This window comes from Pygoscelis adeliae, unplaced genomic scaffold, assembly GCF_000699105.1.
Source record: "Pygoscelis adeliae isolate BGI_AS28 unplaced genomic scaffold, ASM69910v1 Scaffold410, whole genome shotgun sequence".
Taxonomy (NCBI): Eukaryota; Metazoa; Chordata; class Aves; order Sphenisciformes; family Spheniscidae; genus Pygoscelis; species Pygoscelis adeliae.
The window spans coordinates 1,982,769-1,999,924 of NW_008823913.1; the positions used below are offsets into that span (position 1 = coordinate 1,982,769).

Genomic DNA, 17,156 nt, shown 5'->3' on the forward strand with positions numbered 1-17,156 from the left:
CTTAACCATAAGCCAAGAAGAAAGACTTTTGCATGTGCCTGCATACTCTGTGTGCATGAATTATATGTATGTGAGGGTCTGCTCTTCTGCAGAATGATTGTGCTGTTTCTGAACCCTAAAAATAGGAGCATTTCCTGAGTTAATTCTTTAGGGCATTATATTATGGTGACTCTTTTAAAGTGTTTTTATTGAGTTGTTTCTGCAATAAACTTTCTTGCCTCTGAGTTTTCATCTTCATTGTGTTTTTTCAGTTATACAATCTCAAAAAGAAAATCCTTAGAATAGCAAGGTTTGATACTCTTATAATTGACCTCAGGGCCACGTTTATTTAAAACATAATGGCATCAAATTTAAAGTAGGTGATTAAGAATCAAAAATAAGTGAGAAGATCTTTCACATCTCTCTTGGCAGTCTTGTGGGCAAATCAGGTAACCGTAACAATGAGGTTGCTTGGAGGTTCAGGAATCATAAGGGAACTAGAATACTTTGGGGAGGTAGCTCGGCAGCATCAACTGTGGCTTTGTCACCATTTGGGGCTTTTTTTTTTTTTTTAAAGCTGAAATACTCTCATTTCCCATAGTTTCAGTGAGGTTCTAGTTAATATTCGTGAAATATTCTGGGACTGAGGTATGTTCTTTAACCACAAGATGTTTAAACTTGGACATTCAAGAAAAAGAAACAACTCTCAAAGAAAATGGCCCTCAAAGAAAACAACCCTCAAACTCATGTAACTGTCAAGTTGTGATAATATTTGAAAACCTACTTAAAGTTTGGCATTAGCATCTTTTCCCATAGTATTTCCTATTATTAGAAATGTAATAGTTTTGAAGTCGGATTCAGTGACAATTTTACTTGGCTATATTGACTATTGCTAAAAGTTATGAAAACAGCTCTGTGTGTTCGGTTTTTTTAAATACATGAAAAGTTTGTTTCTTTACCAGCTTAATCCTAGGGTAATTTAAAAAGCAAAATTGTCATGTCTATTTTGCTGGTGTATTTTATGATACTACTCTTGGCAATACACATGGAAAAATAAGGGAGTTTGACTATACTGTGAGTCTATGATGAAGACACAATTTTGGAATTACTTCTGAGTTTGTATACTCTGATAAAATGAATAATTAACTTCTTAGGATCCAGTATTTAGAGCACTGCATCCCTGCTATGTTAGGGTGCAGCCATTCACCTTCAAGCCTCGCATTAGTTTCCCAGGCAAAGGTTCTTGCCCATCAGACTGGATGCTCTGACTCTGACAAGGACTGCTTGTGCACCCTGTTCATAAAGCAGAACTCATAAATTGTGGACATTTCTCTTACTGCCACATGTGTCCACAAATGCTCTTTTGAGGAGATTTAACTTAAAATTACAGTTGATACTGACTTCATACCTGGGAGATTGCTTTGTCTCTAAGGGAGTAATATTAGGAGTTGTGTTATTCCAAAAAACAGCATGATTAAAAAAAACAGAAATCAATTCATGTGAAAAAGCTGCAAATGTGTGTTCCGGTAGTCTTAAGTTTCATAAACTGAAGATGAAACCTGGAATTGAAAATAAAGTACTAAAAATGCCATACATGCCTATCCAAACCAGTATAACCCATAAAATGGCTAGGTGGTGAAGGAAGGGTCAATTTAAGGAGGGAGTGAAAGCAAGCTGAAGGAATATGACAGCCCAATCACGTCTATCCTAAAGCTGTCCTTTCTAACTAGTGTACAGCACTAGTAAAAAAAGTCACAGCCTTTGTGGAGATAGATGGATCCGGTATCTGATGAAATAACTTTAAAGCTTCTTATGTTCTTGAGCTGCCCAAATCGTGTATTTTTCACTTGTGTTTTTCACAGCAAGAAATTTGTATCGGCATCACGTTGGTTTTAGCATCTTCTTGCTGACTGTGCAGAAGCTGTAAGTGTGTGGATTACATGGAGGGAAGTGAGCTGGGGGACTTGTAGTATCATACCAGAGAGAAGGATTTTCCTTTGGAAATTGAGAAATTCTTCCAGCTCCCACTCTTCGTCAGAGAGGGAAATCTGAAAAGATCAGCTGTTCTGGTCTTCTGGCTGTTTGCTCTCAAAATGGGGGCTGGGAAACAACATGTTGTGTAAATAGTTCCAGCCTTGCATCATGGCCAGAGATAGACTCCCCTGGTTGCTGCATCATACTTATGCCTTACACTTTTGTCAGCTAGAAATTCTTATGGAAATAATAGAAGTAGTGCTGTGCTTTTAGCTGTCGGTGCTGCCTAACCAGAATCTCTTACTGGGGCTAACTAGTCATTGTGTTCTTGTATTCCATTACATACGCAGATTGTGCCTTTCTTGGCAGGAATCAAATATTTCTCAGTCTGTCATAAATTTTCATGTATAAATATTCTGGATTGAATTTTCACTCCAAAAGAAATTTGAAAAGGACAAACGAGAATAAAATGTAAGCTCTAAGTACTCTTTCAAGTAGTTGTGAGAGGAGGAAATAAACTCTAGGTGTAAGTCTGATCACATTAAAAACATTTTTAAGCTTTGAGTTGAAAAGTATTTTGTCTTCTCTGCAACTGTGATAATCTCTTCAGAATCTGAAAAATTGTTGTGAGACACTTTTTTCCTTGGTTTTAATACAGCATTTAAATAGCAGAAAAAAAGTTGTGTTGTTCTTCACAGTTTATCTCCTCTCTCTTTTGGCTTTCCTATAGGTGAAATAACAATGGATGCAATATTATCCCGATTGAAGAAGCTCACCCCTGATGAGCTTAGAGAAGAAATTATAAGAGCAGGACTGAAATGTGGGCCCATTACCTCGACTACTAGGTTTATTTTTGAAAAAAAATTGGCTCGGGAGTTGTTGGAGCAGCAAGGAGCACTGGAGGAAAAAGGATCTGCTCTGTCAGAGGAGGCTGCTGGAAATGTCCCGTCTGTAAGCAGCCGGGCAGAAGCACAAAAGGTTTGGAAAACTACGGCAGTGAATCACAACGGTCATGGAAGTGTTTCTGAGGAGGTAGACTTTGGGTACTGTGTAGGTCTGAACCCTCCAGAGGAAGATGCTGTGATGCACGTGAACTGTTCAGCTCCAGTCTGTGGAGCGGGATGTGTTGATTCACAAATTGGTACTCAGACACCATCCAGAGATCCTCCACTATTCTATGGTGTTTGTCCAGTTTATGACGACATATTGGCAAGGAATGGTGAATATTAATTTCCTTTATTTCCAATGATAAGCATTTTACAATCATATCTAAATAGACCTTTTTCTGTATAGCAGGCGATATGAACACCACTGTTAGTATTTTAAGTATTGCTTGAAGTATTTTTTTGTTTCTGTAAATAGTATTTATTGGATCTTCTGAGGCATAGGAACACAGTTATAAGACACACCAGGTGTTCTGCCACAATAGTTGATACACATGAGGATTCTCTACTCGATGTAGCTCAGATGAAAAAAATTATTTCCTACTGCTACTCTCATACCCATCCTGTGCCTTTAATCCCTCTCAAGAATAAAAAGTAGTCCTACAAATAAGCAATCAAAAAACTTTAAACTGTCATTAAATGATCTCTTCTAACAGACTTCGTATTTTCCTTTCTATCTTAATGCCAAATGGTATCTAGAAGCGTCAGTCCTTCACATTTTATTGATGAATACTGCAATAAGGAATTATTAAATTACCTAGTGGCAGGATTACAGTAGTGCATAAAGAACCATTTACTCTGAGACAGTAGCAAGTATTCTTTCTCATAAAAAGGATATTCAGATATCTTAATTTGAAAAAATTAACGTTAATGCAAAACGAGAGGAAGGAGAAGGATTTGGTTCATACCTAAGGTTCTATGTAGACGTCTTAAAAGTTGTGACAGTGGATCACTTACATAGCTGATCTTCCTGAAGAAGAGGACATGGAAAGTAATGCAGGGTGACTAAGCTCTGAGTTTGCTTTTCAGTCTGGATGTGAAATACTTGTTGAAGCTGGCCTATTAAAAAAAGATGTTCAGATATTGATGGATATGAATGGCCAAACACTGTACACATGTCACCTGGTGTTAGCTGGAGTGTGTAAAATTCTTCTGTTCGGTTTCCAAGAGAGAAAATTGAAAAGGACTTGTGATTCTTATGCCATGTTTGGTAGAGAAACAGTTTGAGACCAAAGCTGGAAGGATAGTCTGACAATTTTGTAACCTGTTTCTTGGAAGAAATCTGAGATTTTTGAAATAACTTAACTTTGATTGTACTTCGGTGCAGAGAGAATACATGTTTATGAAGATAAAAAGGAAGCTCTCCAAGCTGTTAAGATGATTAAGGGTTCCCGTTTTAAAGCTTTTTCAAACAGAGAGGATGCTGAGAAATTTGCTAAAGGAATCTGTGATTATTTCCCATCTCCAAGCAAGTCCTCTTTATGTTTGTCTCCAGTGAAAATGGGATCGTTTAACAGAGGTAAGTGAGGGTGTTCATCTGTGTACAGTAGAAGCAATATACAATCTGTTAGTTTTTATGAGAGAAGAAGCAACAACTTCATAACCAATATACTAATAACAGAAAAAATTTCAAAGGGTGAAGCATCTTAATAAATTGAAGTCCCTTCAGAGTGGTGGTGTTTAAGATAAGCTGTAAACAAATGTTAGATCACAGCTCCAGAGCTAATTCACCAAACTAAATCACTGTATAAATAGATAGGACAACCAGTATTTAATTACATTTTTTCTGTTAAATAAATCAGAAATGGGCAATAAAAAGCATATTTTAATTTTTTAATTCAAATCTGGTTTTACTTCTGTATAAAATTATACTGTCACTGGAGGAGTCATCCTTAAAGTTAATTGATGCTTTTCCAAGAGAGGAGCACCAAAGTTTATATACAGAAATAAAAAAAGTAAGGTATGTTGGAATCCTGCCATTTCTTTTGTAAAGAACTACCACAGAAGTAGGGTCGAGTCCCAGGAATCTATGGAAAGACTGCTTTTTGTGTTTTAAAGCATAAGGTTCGGCCTTCAATGTATGGTTTCTATGGTCTATGTTACGATAAAGTAAACTGGTTACTTTTAAAAGCAATTGTCGTTCTGGTTTGCATGAATTTTACACTAAAAAATGTTGCTGCTGTTCTAAAGCTGAAATGTTGGTAATGGCCTGCATAGATATGTTGCTTAGTAGTCTATGGTTATATTTGGTAGGATTTTATTTTACTTATGGACTTCAGGATTTTCAGGTTTAATAAGACGCTGATAAAATTGCACAATATGTTAAAACTGTATTTAATTGTTAAGTAAGTTCATAAGTTCAGAAATAAAATAGTAAACACTGATCATATTTCACAGTGTTCCTAGTTGCTAGATTAAAGGGACTCGGTAGTCACAGAACTGCAAAAGCAATTTTAATATTCAGAAAATTCTTACTTAGTGTTGAATTTTGCTTTTAAGTTTGGATGGAAGGAGGTTGGTAATTATAAAATTTACCAATGCCTATTAAGTCTGAAACAGTTTTACAAGATGACTAAGTCATATTCTCCTCCCTCCCTATTACTAACTACTAGTATTTTTAAACGTCTTGTCATTGACCTCAACTTTTTTACTCCTGTACATTAAAGATGCAAAGTTAATACATATTTTAGATTAAAAGCTTATTTTTATGGTCTGGGTATGAAAATAGTGATCACTGAAAAGCTTGTATCTAGAAACATGTTACTTGTGTTTCGATAGATGGCTTATGCTCCCCTGAGACCGAAACTGCTAATAAGGAGAGAGCCAACAGTTACAAAAGTCCACGTACTCAAGATCTTACCGCTAAACTTCGGAAGGCTGTCGAGAAAGGAGATACAGCAACATTTTCAGAACTTATTTGGAGTAACCCTCGCTATCTGATTGGGTCAGGAGACAATCCAACAGTTGTACAGGTAAAAAAAAAAAAAAAAAAAAGAAAAATCCAAGTTCTGGTTTAGTGATTTAGCTTTGAGGCCTGATAAGGCGGAACTGGAAGGAATGTTGTTTCCTACTCTTCCTTCAAGATATCTTGTTTCACCAGTGCAAAGTTTCTCAGTGTTTATTGATTCTAGCTGAAAGCTAAGAGAAACGTGGCAGTTGTCTGTCTTGCGTAAGTAACCCATCATAACTGAGAGTTCCCTTTGCTCCAGAAGAGCTAAAGTAAAGAAACTGAGTACGCAGTTCTTCAGCGGAAGAATAGTTTTATCCAGTAGTGAAAGAATAGTCTTGTCTTCATATAGTATCGATCTCCTCCAAATGATTCCAGTCTTTTTTAAATAGAATGATTTTAAGGAACGGGCTGGTGCCTAGGCTTGTAGCTTTCTGTTCCTACAGTGCTGCTTACCTCGGCACCAGCATTAAATTTCAAAATGTGCTCTGCATCCATGTATAAGATACCGTTTAGCAGACGCTGACAATCTTACTTTAACAAATGACTTCTGTCAGACCAGCTTTGTGAAGTTGTTGAAATTTTGTATGTAATATTTACAGCAAACTGAATTTTTTTGTATGTATACACACACCCATTTTCCTGCTCTTTTTATACACTGAACTTCCCATCTCCTTTTATTATGTGGTATCTTAATATACCTTCTTTGCCACATTTTTGCCCTAGATGTAAAAAAATACTATAGCTGAGTATAAGAATAATTTCGTTAATTGTAAGAATAATGTGGGTATAAAGATGCATAAGTCTATCATATAATTTACTGCAATTCTGAATGTTTATGTACTGTTTTGTAAACATCTTTTCCTAACACAATATTAAGAAACAAAAATCTAAATATAAGCCTCAGCGTGGGAACCTTTGTGTTTTCACAGTTAAATCAGCTAAGCGTATGGCCGTAAGAAAGCTGTTTAGATTTCAGTTCATTCTAACGTTCGTCTTTTTTTTTTTTCCAGGAAGGCTGTAGGTACAATGTCATGCATGTTGCTGCCAAGGAGAATCAACCTGGTATCTGCCAATTATTACTGGACACCTTGGAAAATCCTGAATTTATGCGGCTTATGTATCCAGATGATAATGATGTAATGTTGAAGAATCGCATCCAATATATTGTTGACCTTTACCTTAATACACCAGATAAAATGGTGAGATCTGAATGTTTGCCAGTTTCTTATTATGAAAACAACTGGAAGGTGTTAGGGATGTGTAAAGGAGAAGGAAAGGGAATAGAAAGGGGACTTCCAGCAAAATGAGCTATTAATGAGTTTTGTGGGTTTTGATAACCACTTTTCTACAGTATGGTGGGAAAAGATTAAGAGCCCTGATAATTAGTCGTTACATTTATTTACTTTTCCCAGTCTCAAAATTAAATACGTGGGATTGACTTTATCACGTTTCCAAATGCATGTGAATTTTCCCTTTTTCCCATTGCAGGGATTTGATACTCCATTGCATTTTGCCTGCAAATTTGGGAATTTGGACGTTGTTAACGTACTTACCTCACACCCAGCTATTGTAAAAAATCCAAGAAACAAATATGATCAAACTCCAGCAGAAGTAAGTCTCGCCATGTCCACAACAAAACCAAAAATGTTATGTCTAATCAATATTTTTCAAGTTCAAATGTTTATTAACTACTGTAGATAGAAGGCTTGTAGTAAGATACTAGTGTCATGATTAGAGTGTAAATATTTGATAACATTAAAAATATTTTATGTTGATTGTACCTGGGCGAAATTTCTAGATTTTATGATTCACTGCATTTTCCTTACGGTATCTCTTTTATGGACGTGGATGTATTTTAGTTGTTTGTTCGACTATGAAAAGTAGTGGATGAGATGGGTAGAGGCCAATAATGTGACTACTCAAAAAGAACACGCGTTGCAATTGATTCGAGATTGATGTCTTATGCTTTACTGACAAACAACTAAAATTATGTTAACAGGTAGTTTGTGAAAGAAGCAAGAGTAAATCTGCAGAATTGAAAGAAAAACTAAGAGAGTACTTGAAAGGTCTGTATTCAGAGTTTTATACTATATCAGGCATGTATTTCGGCTCTTTGCTGTCTTCTATTCTGTTTGCTTTCTGTAGCATTCCTGTTCATAAATGATGCTACTGTACAGTGCTGTGAAAACCAAAGAGAAACTCTAAAACTGACGAGGAACAGAAAACTTCTAAACTATGGTCAGAACTCTTACTGTATGGATCACAAGGTTATCCTCATAGATCTGAAACGTAGGCATGGCCCTTATTTTATTCAGCGAGCCTGAAGCAGAAAGCTTAGTCTAAAAAGCAAACAAAAGACCTTTACAGAGCAAGAGATCTGTCACACTGGGGAGTCGTGTAATTTCTTTGACATAGAACTTCTCACTGTTCTGTCACGTGTGGGTTTAGGCATTTGCAAAAGGAGGTTTTGAAATTTGTTGAAGATCCTTAGGGAAGGGATATATGTATCAATGCAGGCATTTTTGTATTTGAGAGAGAAGGGAGCCTGTACTGAAATACAATCTATAAGCAGGCAATAAATACTGAAACAGTGAGTTTGAATTACAAGTAGTTTTACTAATGAAATAAAGTCAGATGGTTAAGTATACGGGTGTATTGATATTCTAGGAAGAAGCAGCAGGATAATGTAACATAAACTTCTTAAGAAAGCTTTGTATTATTTATTTTAGGTCGATACTATGTACCACTCTTGAGAGCAGAAGACAATTCCTCAGCTCCTGTAATCGGTGCACCATGGTCACCCGATCAGACAGACGATAGCCCCCAAAGAACTTTATCTAAATACCCTGGCAGCCCCAAAGATCCGGTGTTGTCGATAAGAGCTTTTGCAGGCCCCATGAGCCCCTCAAAGGTAAGGAGAGAACTTCTGACTCTAATGCCTATGTTTTTCTTTTCAAATAAAAAAACATTAGAAGATCCACCCGCGGTTCATTGTGTGGTGTAGCTTGCTCCTGTTACAGATTGTGGTGCTCTTTTTCTTGAAGAGATGGATCTTCCTCCGTAGAGAAGGATAAGCGCAGAAACTTCTAAATATTTTTTATTGCTGAAAACATAGAAAGGTGTAGTGTAAATAAGAAGAGTGGAAGTTCAGTCAAAAGAAAGTTGTTCTTTTCTTTTTCCTGCTGGAATCTATTCAGAGAGCACTCTTCGACAAACCTTTCGTTGTCTTACAGATAATTGCTCTAACTTTCTAATCTGAAACAAAGCCTTTCAAAGTGGCTATGAATTGGTTTAAAAAAATCTTAACTATATCTCATTTCTAGAAATTGACACTGGATGTTAGAAGCAGTTTATCACCTCTGCTCGTGCAACTAACTATTTTTTTCTAAATGGAAAAACTGATGACCAAGTAGTAGGTGTTGGGATAGTTTTGGAAAAATATTGCTTGTATTAGTAGGAAAGCGAAGTCTTTAGTTTTCAGGAGGAATACTTAGATGCCAGTTAAATATATTATAAATATACAGGCATTTCTTTGACTCATCTGTTTAATATGAACATGCTGGAAGTGTGACAGCTTTAGAAATAGTGAATACATACAATTAAGGACTTTCTGTCATCTAATGCTTGCATTCTTCCGGGACTGAGTTTTACCAAAATGCCTAATGCTTTTTCTTCTGAATGTGCTCATTGGTCAATTTTCTGTTCACCTGACAGAAATGTAAATATATTTTGTACTCTGAAAAATTTTACCTAGGGTGTAAACAATGCCTTATTTTGATTGCTGACAGATACTTTCAATGTCTGAATGTAATTCTTAGTCATTGTTGCTGATTTTTGTCATATAAAGGCATAAAGTTTGGGATTTTACAAAAATCCATTAGTTTATTCCCTTTAGCAGTTCAAATTCAAACTTCAGAATAAACAGCAAGAGTATATTCTAATAATTGTAGCAAGTCTGTGGAACTAAATACACACGTATAAAAATATGACCTTTGCATCCTAGAAACCAGTGACCAAGAGAGCATTTATCATTAAATAAAATTATAATGGCATGGGAAAATTATAAGACATAGCTGTTTCCTGCTGCACACAAATTAAAATCAGGCAAACTTAGTATCTATACTGTTTACTTCAAGGTGGTTATACGTTATGGTCCTTACTCTTTTAATAAGCAATTATGAGATCAAAGTAACCAGTAATACTGGGAGGAGTAACTTCAGCTCCAATATGAGATTCTTCATAACTAGAGTTGAGCAATACTTGTGGCAGAACTTGAGTTGTTTACATGTAGACAGCAAACAGCTGAATGTCTTCTAGACCTATAGGTGGACATTTAGCCAGCACTGAGTTAGCTTCATATTGTGGGGGGTAGGGTTTTTTTAATTATTTCTGTTTTTTAAAGGCCGAAGACTTTCGCAGGCTTTGGAAGACTCCACCTCGAGAGAGAGCTGGCTTCTTTCACAATGTCAGGAAATCTGATCTGGAGAGAGGTGTTGAAAGAGTTGGAAGGTATCTAAAAGAGTATCAGTATAAAAAAGTAGCAATAGACAGAGCAATTAAAAGCAAAAGACTTGTGCTGAGCGTACAGTTATTAATTACTGAACAATATCTTAGAGCAAAAGTTACTGGCAGAAATATTTATGAAGTGTATTGTAGTTGGATTTTTACTGTATTTTTGTGTAAACAAAATAGCTAAAAATGTGAGAGCTAGCTTTCTTAGCTTTGGAAATAAAGAAAAAGGTATTTTAACTATTATTGATGGTATGTATAGAATGCTTTTCTCAAACGTTTACTTGCCTAATTTGTCAGAGGATCTGAAATTATGTATAGCCTACCTTTTCTGTAAAATTGAGGGATTGTTAAAAAGATACCAGAATGAAAACGTCCTAATACAAATGTTCTGCTTTACAAAAGCTACGTGTTGTGGAATGTGTCCTTGCTATTAAAATACCTTGTATCAGCAATATGTGGAAAAAACATACTTTGTTAGAAGCTGATTAGATTTCTTTCTTTAAAATAACCCCTCACTTCCTCCTACCTTCTCCCATTCCCGAATAGAAAAAACTGTTGAATCGAGTATCATTCAGATTATGCCTACGTCAGTGGGGATTCATCTCTGTCTGATGTCAGCTTAAAAATAGCAGTACTTACGGTGCTAACTCTAAGAATAGTAGATTCAATTTGAAAAATAGTCTAGAAGAAATCAGATGATACTGTGTTTGCTAAGGATGTGTGTATCTCGCTTTTGCAGACTGTTGATTGTTGCGGAATTGTGTTGCCTAGTTGCACGTTTATACTCCTATTAATAGCTGATAAAATGTGTTCAGAAAAGTTATTGTCAAACTAATATTTATGTCTTCACAAATGATCCGTTTTATTTTATTTATTGCAGGGAGTTAGCTCATGAACTGGGGTTCCCGTGGGTTGAATACTGGGAATTTCTGGGCTGTTTTGTTGATCTGTCTTCCCAGGAGGGGTTGCGAAAATTAGAAGAGTACCTGAGTCATCGGGAAATGAGCGAAAAGGCTCAGCAAGAAACAGGGGAAAATGAAACCTGCAATAGATACAAAACCCCACATCCTTCTGGTAAGAGAAAGGCAAATGCTATGAACAACAGGTTGTACCTGGGGAGAAGAGGGAGAGCAAAAGCTTGGTGCCCAGGGGAAGTAGTATTCACCTGTTGTGGTTGCTATTACTAATCTGTTATCCAAACGGTCTGATTATAGTATTGAAAAAGCAGCTAACAACACTGTGAATGTAGGAGAATTAGAACAGGCCTCATTAGTTGTTCGTTATCTTTCATATGAAGTACTTTATTTGATTGTAGCCCCCAGGTGAAATTCCCATAAGAAAACCTCTATCTTCAGTATGTTTTTACTCAGAGCATTTGGGAATTTGTCTTGGAGCATAGAATTTTGTAATCCACAGATACGGAATAACTAACTTCTTTAAAATAAAGGAATCATTCTTTACAGTTGAGGGTGAAAGACACACTGAAGAAAACCCAGGAAAGGTTTTACACCTTCTTAGACCACTGCTTGCCATGTGTTTATGGAAGGCACACACTAGTCCCAAATCTTTGTGCTCCTTCCTCCTTCTTTCCTGTGTGGTTATAGATCTGAAGAGGCTTTGGTACTGGGATACACCTGGGCTGACAAGACCCTGAAGGATAGTCATAAGCCTCTGTGCTTTGGAAGAGGTGAAAACTTAAGCTGTTAATATTAGCGACATTTTTTCCTACCCTATTCTGCTTTATCCCGACTTCATTCTTTGTTGCTGGTTAATGATTGAAGTGAGGAGTGTAGGAAATACAGGTCTCAAATGGCTAGGATATAAAAGGTTACGTGCAAAAAAAATACAGCCGTAATGTCATCATTTTGCATTTGTAGCTTTAGTTAGGTTAGTTCATGCTGTTGCATAAATAAAATTAGAGAGGGCTTCAATAAATAGAATAAGGCGCAAAGATCGTGTATTTGCTCCTAGTTTATTTGATTGGCATCTTATGCGTTGCTCTTATTAAAATTGTTTACAGGCAAGAGTAAAAAGTGCTGCAATTCTATTTCTGTTGGAGCATTTTTGGATGAGGATGATGATGACATGAGCTTAGAAGAAATAAAAAACAGACAAAATGCAGCACGGAATGTCAGCCAACCTATTGTGTCCAAAGAACCTAGCATTGATGCTATTGGAGACACCGAGTGTGATATCTTGTCAATGGAGCGTGCCGTAAACATTATAGAAACATCAGATCACCCCAGGCACTATGAAAAGGCGGTTTCTTCCAGCAAAAATGGATTTTGTAATCCTGTGTCCAGTGAAAAGAAAATTAGTGACAGAAAGCACTTGCATGATGGAGAAGAATGCCTTGTATCGCCCGTTTCCAATTTAATGTCAGAATTTGAAAGCCTGTCATTCCAAGAACAAGAGGTTGCAGGAGAATCAAGTAAAATCACTGACAAAACTGAGAATGAGAGAATTCTGGCTGAAGGAACAAGTCACATGAGAATATCCAAGGACCATCTGGATAAGACCTGCTATGCAGTTTCACTGGCAAGTTCTTCTGAGCCAAGTGTTACAGGTAAACCTGGAGAGACCAAGTTAAGGACAGAACACACAATACCATCAGAAAAGGAGAGACTGTCCATGGAATCTGGAATTCAGACCAATGAGGCACAACGACGTCAAGAACTTTCTTCCCAGAAATTTTTGAAGGTTTCACCTGCAAATGACAATTCTAAAAAGTTATTCCTGCTTGGGTAAGAATTGTCTTTTTTTAACGCTTACTTGTCCTTTGGTTTATGTATGCAAAACAAGATGCTTTTTGTAATGTCACTGACAGCAAGGTTGAGATTATGTGATACTAAGCAACGCGAGTTGCAGTCAGCCTTGCATGATCATCTTAAAGTGCTTCAATGCTTGTACAGTAGCCATGCAGTTCTCTCGTGACTAATTACCTGAATACCAGATCTAAAACGGAAGGAAGAAGGAGAGAAGTCTGTTTCCAAATCAGTTTCAGTTAACTTTGCTATTTACCATTCATCTGACAGGCTTGTGACTTCATGACGAGCCTGACTTAGATTAACAAAGTGTTGACTACACTCTTGGGATGTCCTCAGGTTAAATTTTCAAAACTCTTATTTTATGAGACTTCTGAGTAGTAATAGACAGTCACTTATGTGTGGGCCTGCTGGAAAAAGTCATAGAGAAACTATGTTTATAGAGGAGCATGGGCAATTCCTTTGCTTATATCAAAAATAAATGTTTTGGAACTGGGATGTTTATTGCCTGAGCAAATACATAGTTCTCTTTTCATCTAGTTCTGTTTCTATTCTAGGGAGCAGCCCTCGAAGCTGGATAGTGATGTCTTAGCAGCTATAGAAGCAGTAGAGATTGATCCACAGAAATACCCGATTATTTACAAATGGAAACACGTGGTGCAGTCATACTCTTCATCTGACAGGCAAAGGTATTTCTGCAAATTCAGTGAAATGAGTTAAACAAAATTTTTAGCAGGTCAGCTGCAGAACAGCTTGAATAGCTAGAATTTCAGGCCTTGTTGCTCACAAAAGCCTTGTTTTAAATATTCAACTGTATTAACTATTAGTGTGTTTCTGAAATTAATCACCAAGCCTTTTTGGCTGGTGTCTCTTAATAAGGAAAGTTTACCGGTGCTGCAGTCAAATTCCTTCCGTGACACTGCAGTTCCAAATAACTTCAGCACATCTATGCAGACAAATCAGGCAGAAAATGAAGGTCTCGAGACTAAGTGTTTTCCAGTTGGCAAACGTCTCAGTTTGCTGATTTATTACTTAGTACTTGGATCCTTCATTGCTCTTAATGGTAGTTGTGAGGTCCGTTGGGAATTCATCCCCGTTGCGGATGCAGTGCAAGAATGTTGTATTGCTTTTAGGTGCTTCGGTTGCGCAGTGATGTTAAAGTGCATTTAATATCTTCAGGCATCTTTTTATTACTATTTTTATTTTTACCCTCTATTACCCCAGTCCAAAGGAATTGTTAGTGTGAATGATGGTGCATGTTAAGTTTTTGGAGAGAATGTCATGTTTTGTTACACACAAAATGGAAGCAGAGTGCATCTGTTGGGACGCCTGAACACGTTACGCCATTCATACGTTTTATTTTGAATGCTGTTGCTTTTGGGGACTCAAAGCAACGGTTTTCATACAAGTGGCTTCTTCTGGTAATTGTATTAACATGAAGATTTATTTCCGTTGTGACAGCCGTTGGTCAGAACACTGAAGAGTCCCTTGCCTAGGCAGCCTACAATTTATATATAGCCATGATACAGTTCTCAGAAAAGAAACGGATGACCCAGTGCCACGCAACAGATGGGAGAGGGGGCAGGAACAGAAAGCCATCAAATGACCTGTACTGACTTCTGTTTTTTTCTCGTTTCTTCTAGCTTTCTTAAATGCATGAAATTCCACTTACAAATTATGAGAACTATTTCCACTAAGAAGTTCTCAATCTAGATATTAAACATTAATTTTTCAAAACATGCGTTAAAGACAGAACCTTTAAAGCTCTGTCAGAGCTTGTGAGAATTTTAAAAATATAATGGACTGGCTTTATTGGCCACACAGTTCAGAGTAGGAGTTGGGAACCAGCAGCTGAGAAGCGCAACTGTGTTAAGTTAGCAGAGATTGGAGCAGGAGGAATGTTGTGGAAAGAGGTGAAACAACATGTGACAGGGCTGAAAGAAGTGCAGATGGTAAGTGGAAGGAGAGCTGCTGCCCAGTGCTAAGCACTGGGAAAGAAAGCAGCTTTCTTTTGTCTCTGTATTTCAAATAGAACACTGAAGTAGGGCCATCAAGTATAGTTCTAGAAGAAACGCGAAGCTCACCAAGAGTTTTCTGTGATTTAAAGTGGAGTCGAAACAGGGAAATACTTTCATAGACCCGCTTGATACGGTGTTCTTGTACCACGTCACTTTTCAAAGTCGAATTCTCTCGTCCGCTGATTTTTGTGATTAATTTTTTGAAAGAAATAGGCTAATTATTAGGCTTTTTTCATTCTTATTCCGCTGTCTGAAAGGTCTAAAGTGCTAAAATTTAACACAAGATTTTTAGGTGTAATCCCTGTTCTACCACATAAGTAAAAGCGATTGCTGTAATTATTTGATAATGCCAAGGCTTGCGCTGCCAGCCCTCTTAATTTTGCGGTGCCACCTCTGCCAAAAGCGAAGAAATGACGCGCTAGATCACTTTGTGTTTAGGTGTGTAGGATTTTGACTGCAAAAATCAGACCTAATGATACAGATAGCAGTACCTCTGTCAGAAGAAAGTTATTTTCAAAAGGTTTTAAATAAGCTGTGTGCATGTGTAGCTTTCACAGTTGGGGGGGGTATTTCTTTATTTATTTATTAAAACCTTATAAAATGTCTTTAGCTTATAGCATGTTTTCTGTAGTGGCTCATCTCAAGAAATTGCCTCACATGTAAAAGAACGAACGGGAATGATTCGCATATGCTAGAATCAACCTTTGGTCATTCTGCCTTGCTTAAGAGAGGCTTTAGAGAAAAAGGAAAAGTTTTCACAGAAAAGGTTTTTTTAATTTAACAAAGGAAATACTTTGCTCTGCTTTCAAAGAAATTATAGATCCTAGTTCTCATTGATTTAAGAAAAAAACCTGACATTTACTGCATAGAAAAATGGTATTACTTCTGTGGCATCCAAACACCGAGACTATTTTTAAAAAGGAGGGGGGAATCGTGCCCAGCCACAGCAGTAGCTGCGGCACTACCCGAGACCAGGTCAGCTTTGATCTCAATGCCCTTTTCTATTGGGGGCATTTGACTAAAATTAAATTGTCCGGGTGCTTCACAAGCACCCGTTTCTTTTCTTTATGGCCATTTTGCAGCAAATGACATTGTGCTGATGAGGCAATGTGTCTGCATGTAAAATATTGCGCTGTCACTGTTTCTTCTCAGACCTGTCGCTTACCGGTTATGATTCTTCCCTGCGGGTGCATTATTTCTAAGATCTACAAGTGACACTGAGTGAAAGTACTGCTCTCCTTATTGCAGTTTTCTTAACAACATGCAAAATGACTTTGTTTCTTTCAGTTGGCCAAGTCCAGCACTGAAGGCAAGATTCAAGTCCCAGACCATCGCTGCTGGCCTTCCAAGTGCTTCAGTGTATTCTAATTCAGGAAGAAATAGTCCCGTAACAGGAAGTCCAGGAAAATACGGCAATGCCGCCTCGTTCTCTCCAGACCCCGGCAGTCCTGGGCGCTACAGTCCAGCGTGTGTCAACCAGGCTCTGTTAAAACTGCGTTATTTTTCAGAGCCTCCGGCCCACTAAAATAGGATTCATCCTCCTGGGACTTCAATTGTATTTTCATTGTTAGAGTGGAGGAAAAAACTACAATGTTACTGAAGTGACATGAGGTTTGTACTTGGCTATTTATTTTTCCTCAATTGAGGACAAGTGTATGTTAAAAAAAAAAAAGGAATATATGTCTTTATGCCATATACAAGATAGATTACTGGTGATACGCAAGAAGTTAGTGACAGTCAGTGCAGTTGTCCAGTAGCTCTGAATTAACCCTTGTTGCCAGTAAAGCAGCGAGCTGAAGCTTTACTTAGAAATGGTGGTATTTTGCTATCACCAGTTGTCATTATTGTGATGAACCCGTTAGCCCTCAACTGCATTTCTTTTGCTTGGGTCGTCTGGAGGAAGCACATCATCGGTAAACAGAAACCTTACTGAGGGTAAATTGATGGCAAGAAATAAAACGTTCTTCCCCTTGCAGGGGGAATGCTCACAGTGAAAAGCCTAAAACAAAGCCTG

At 37.3% G+C, this 17,156-nt stretch overlaps 1 protein-coding gene across 2 annotated transcripts; it reads left to right on the top strand.

Annotated features, from left to right (window-relative positions):
• Nucleotides 1-2,688: 2,688 nt before the first annotated feature.
• Nucleotides 2,689-16,856, top strand: ANKLE2 (ankyrin repeat and LEM domain containing 2). 2 transcript variants are annotated; one of them, XM_009318414.1, is made up of 12 exons: nt 2,689-3,172; nt 4,225-4,416; nt 5,676-5,869; nt 6,858-7,046; nt 7,336-7,458; nt 7,847-7,913; nt 8,577-8,758; nt 10,250-10,356; nt 11,240-11,433; nt 12,380-13,103; nt 13,682-13,813; nt 16,430-16,856. In XM_009318414.1, exons 1-12 carry the CDS (start codon nt 2,695-2,697, stop codon nt 16,665-16,667), a joined length of 2,820 nt encoding a protein of 939 aa, XP_009316689.1. In that variant the 5' UTR covers nt 2,689-2,694; the 3' UTR covers nt 16,668-16,856. The 2 variants fall into 2 exon arrangements, with proteins under 2 accessions (XP_009316689.1, XP_009316682.1); XM_009318407.1 differs by having other exon boundaries at nt 2,691-3,172; nt 6,858-6,983.
• Nucleotides 16,857-17,156: the final 300 nt, after the last annotated feature.

Excerpts from the sequence above, each read along its gene's own strand:
- ANKLE2 (XM_009318414.1), top strand. The coding sequence starts at position 2,695 with ATGGATGCAATATTATCCCGATTGAAGAAGCTCACCCCTGATGAGCTT. Across the intron at positions 7,914-8,576 it reads ACTAAGAGAGTACTTGAAAG|GTCGATACTATGTACCACTC; the intron begins GTCTGTATTCAG and ends TATTTATTTTAG. Across the intron at positions 13,814-16,429 it reads TCTTCATCTGACAGGCAAAG|TTGGCCAAGTCCAGCACTGA; the intron begins GTATTTCTGCAA and ends TGTTTCTTTCAG.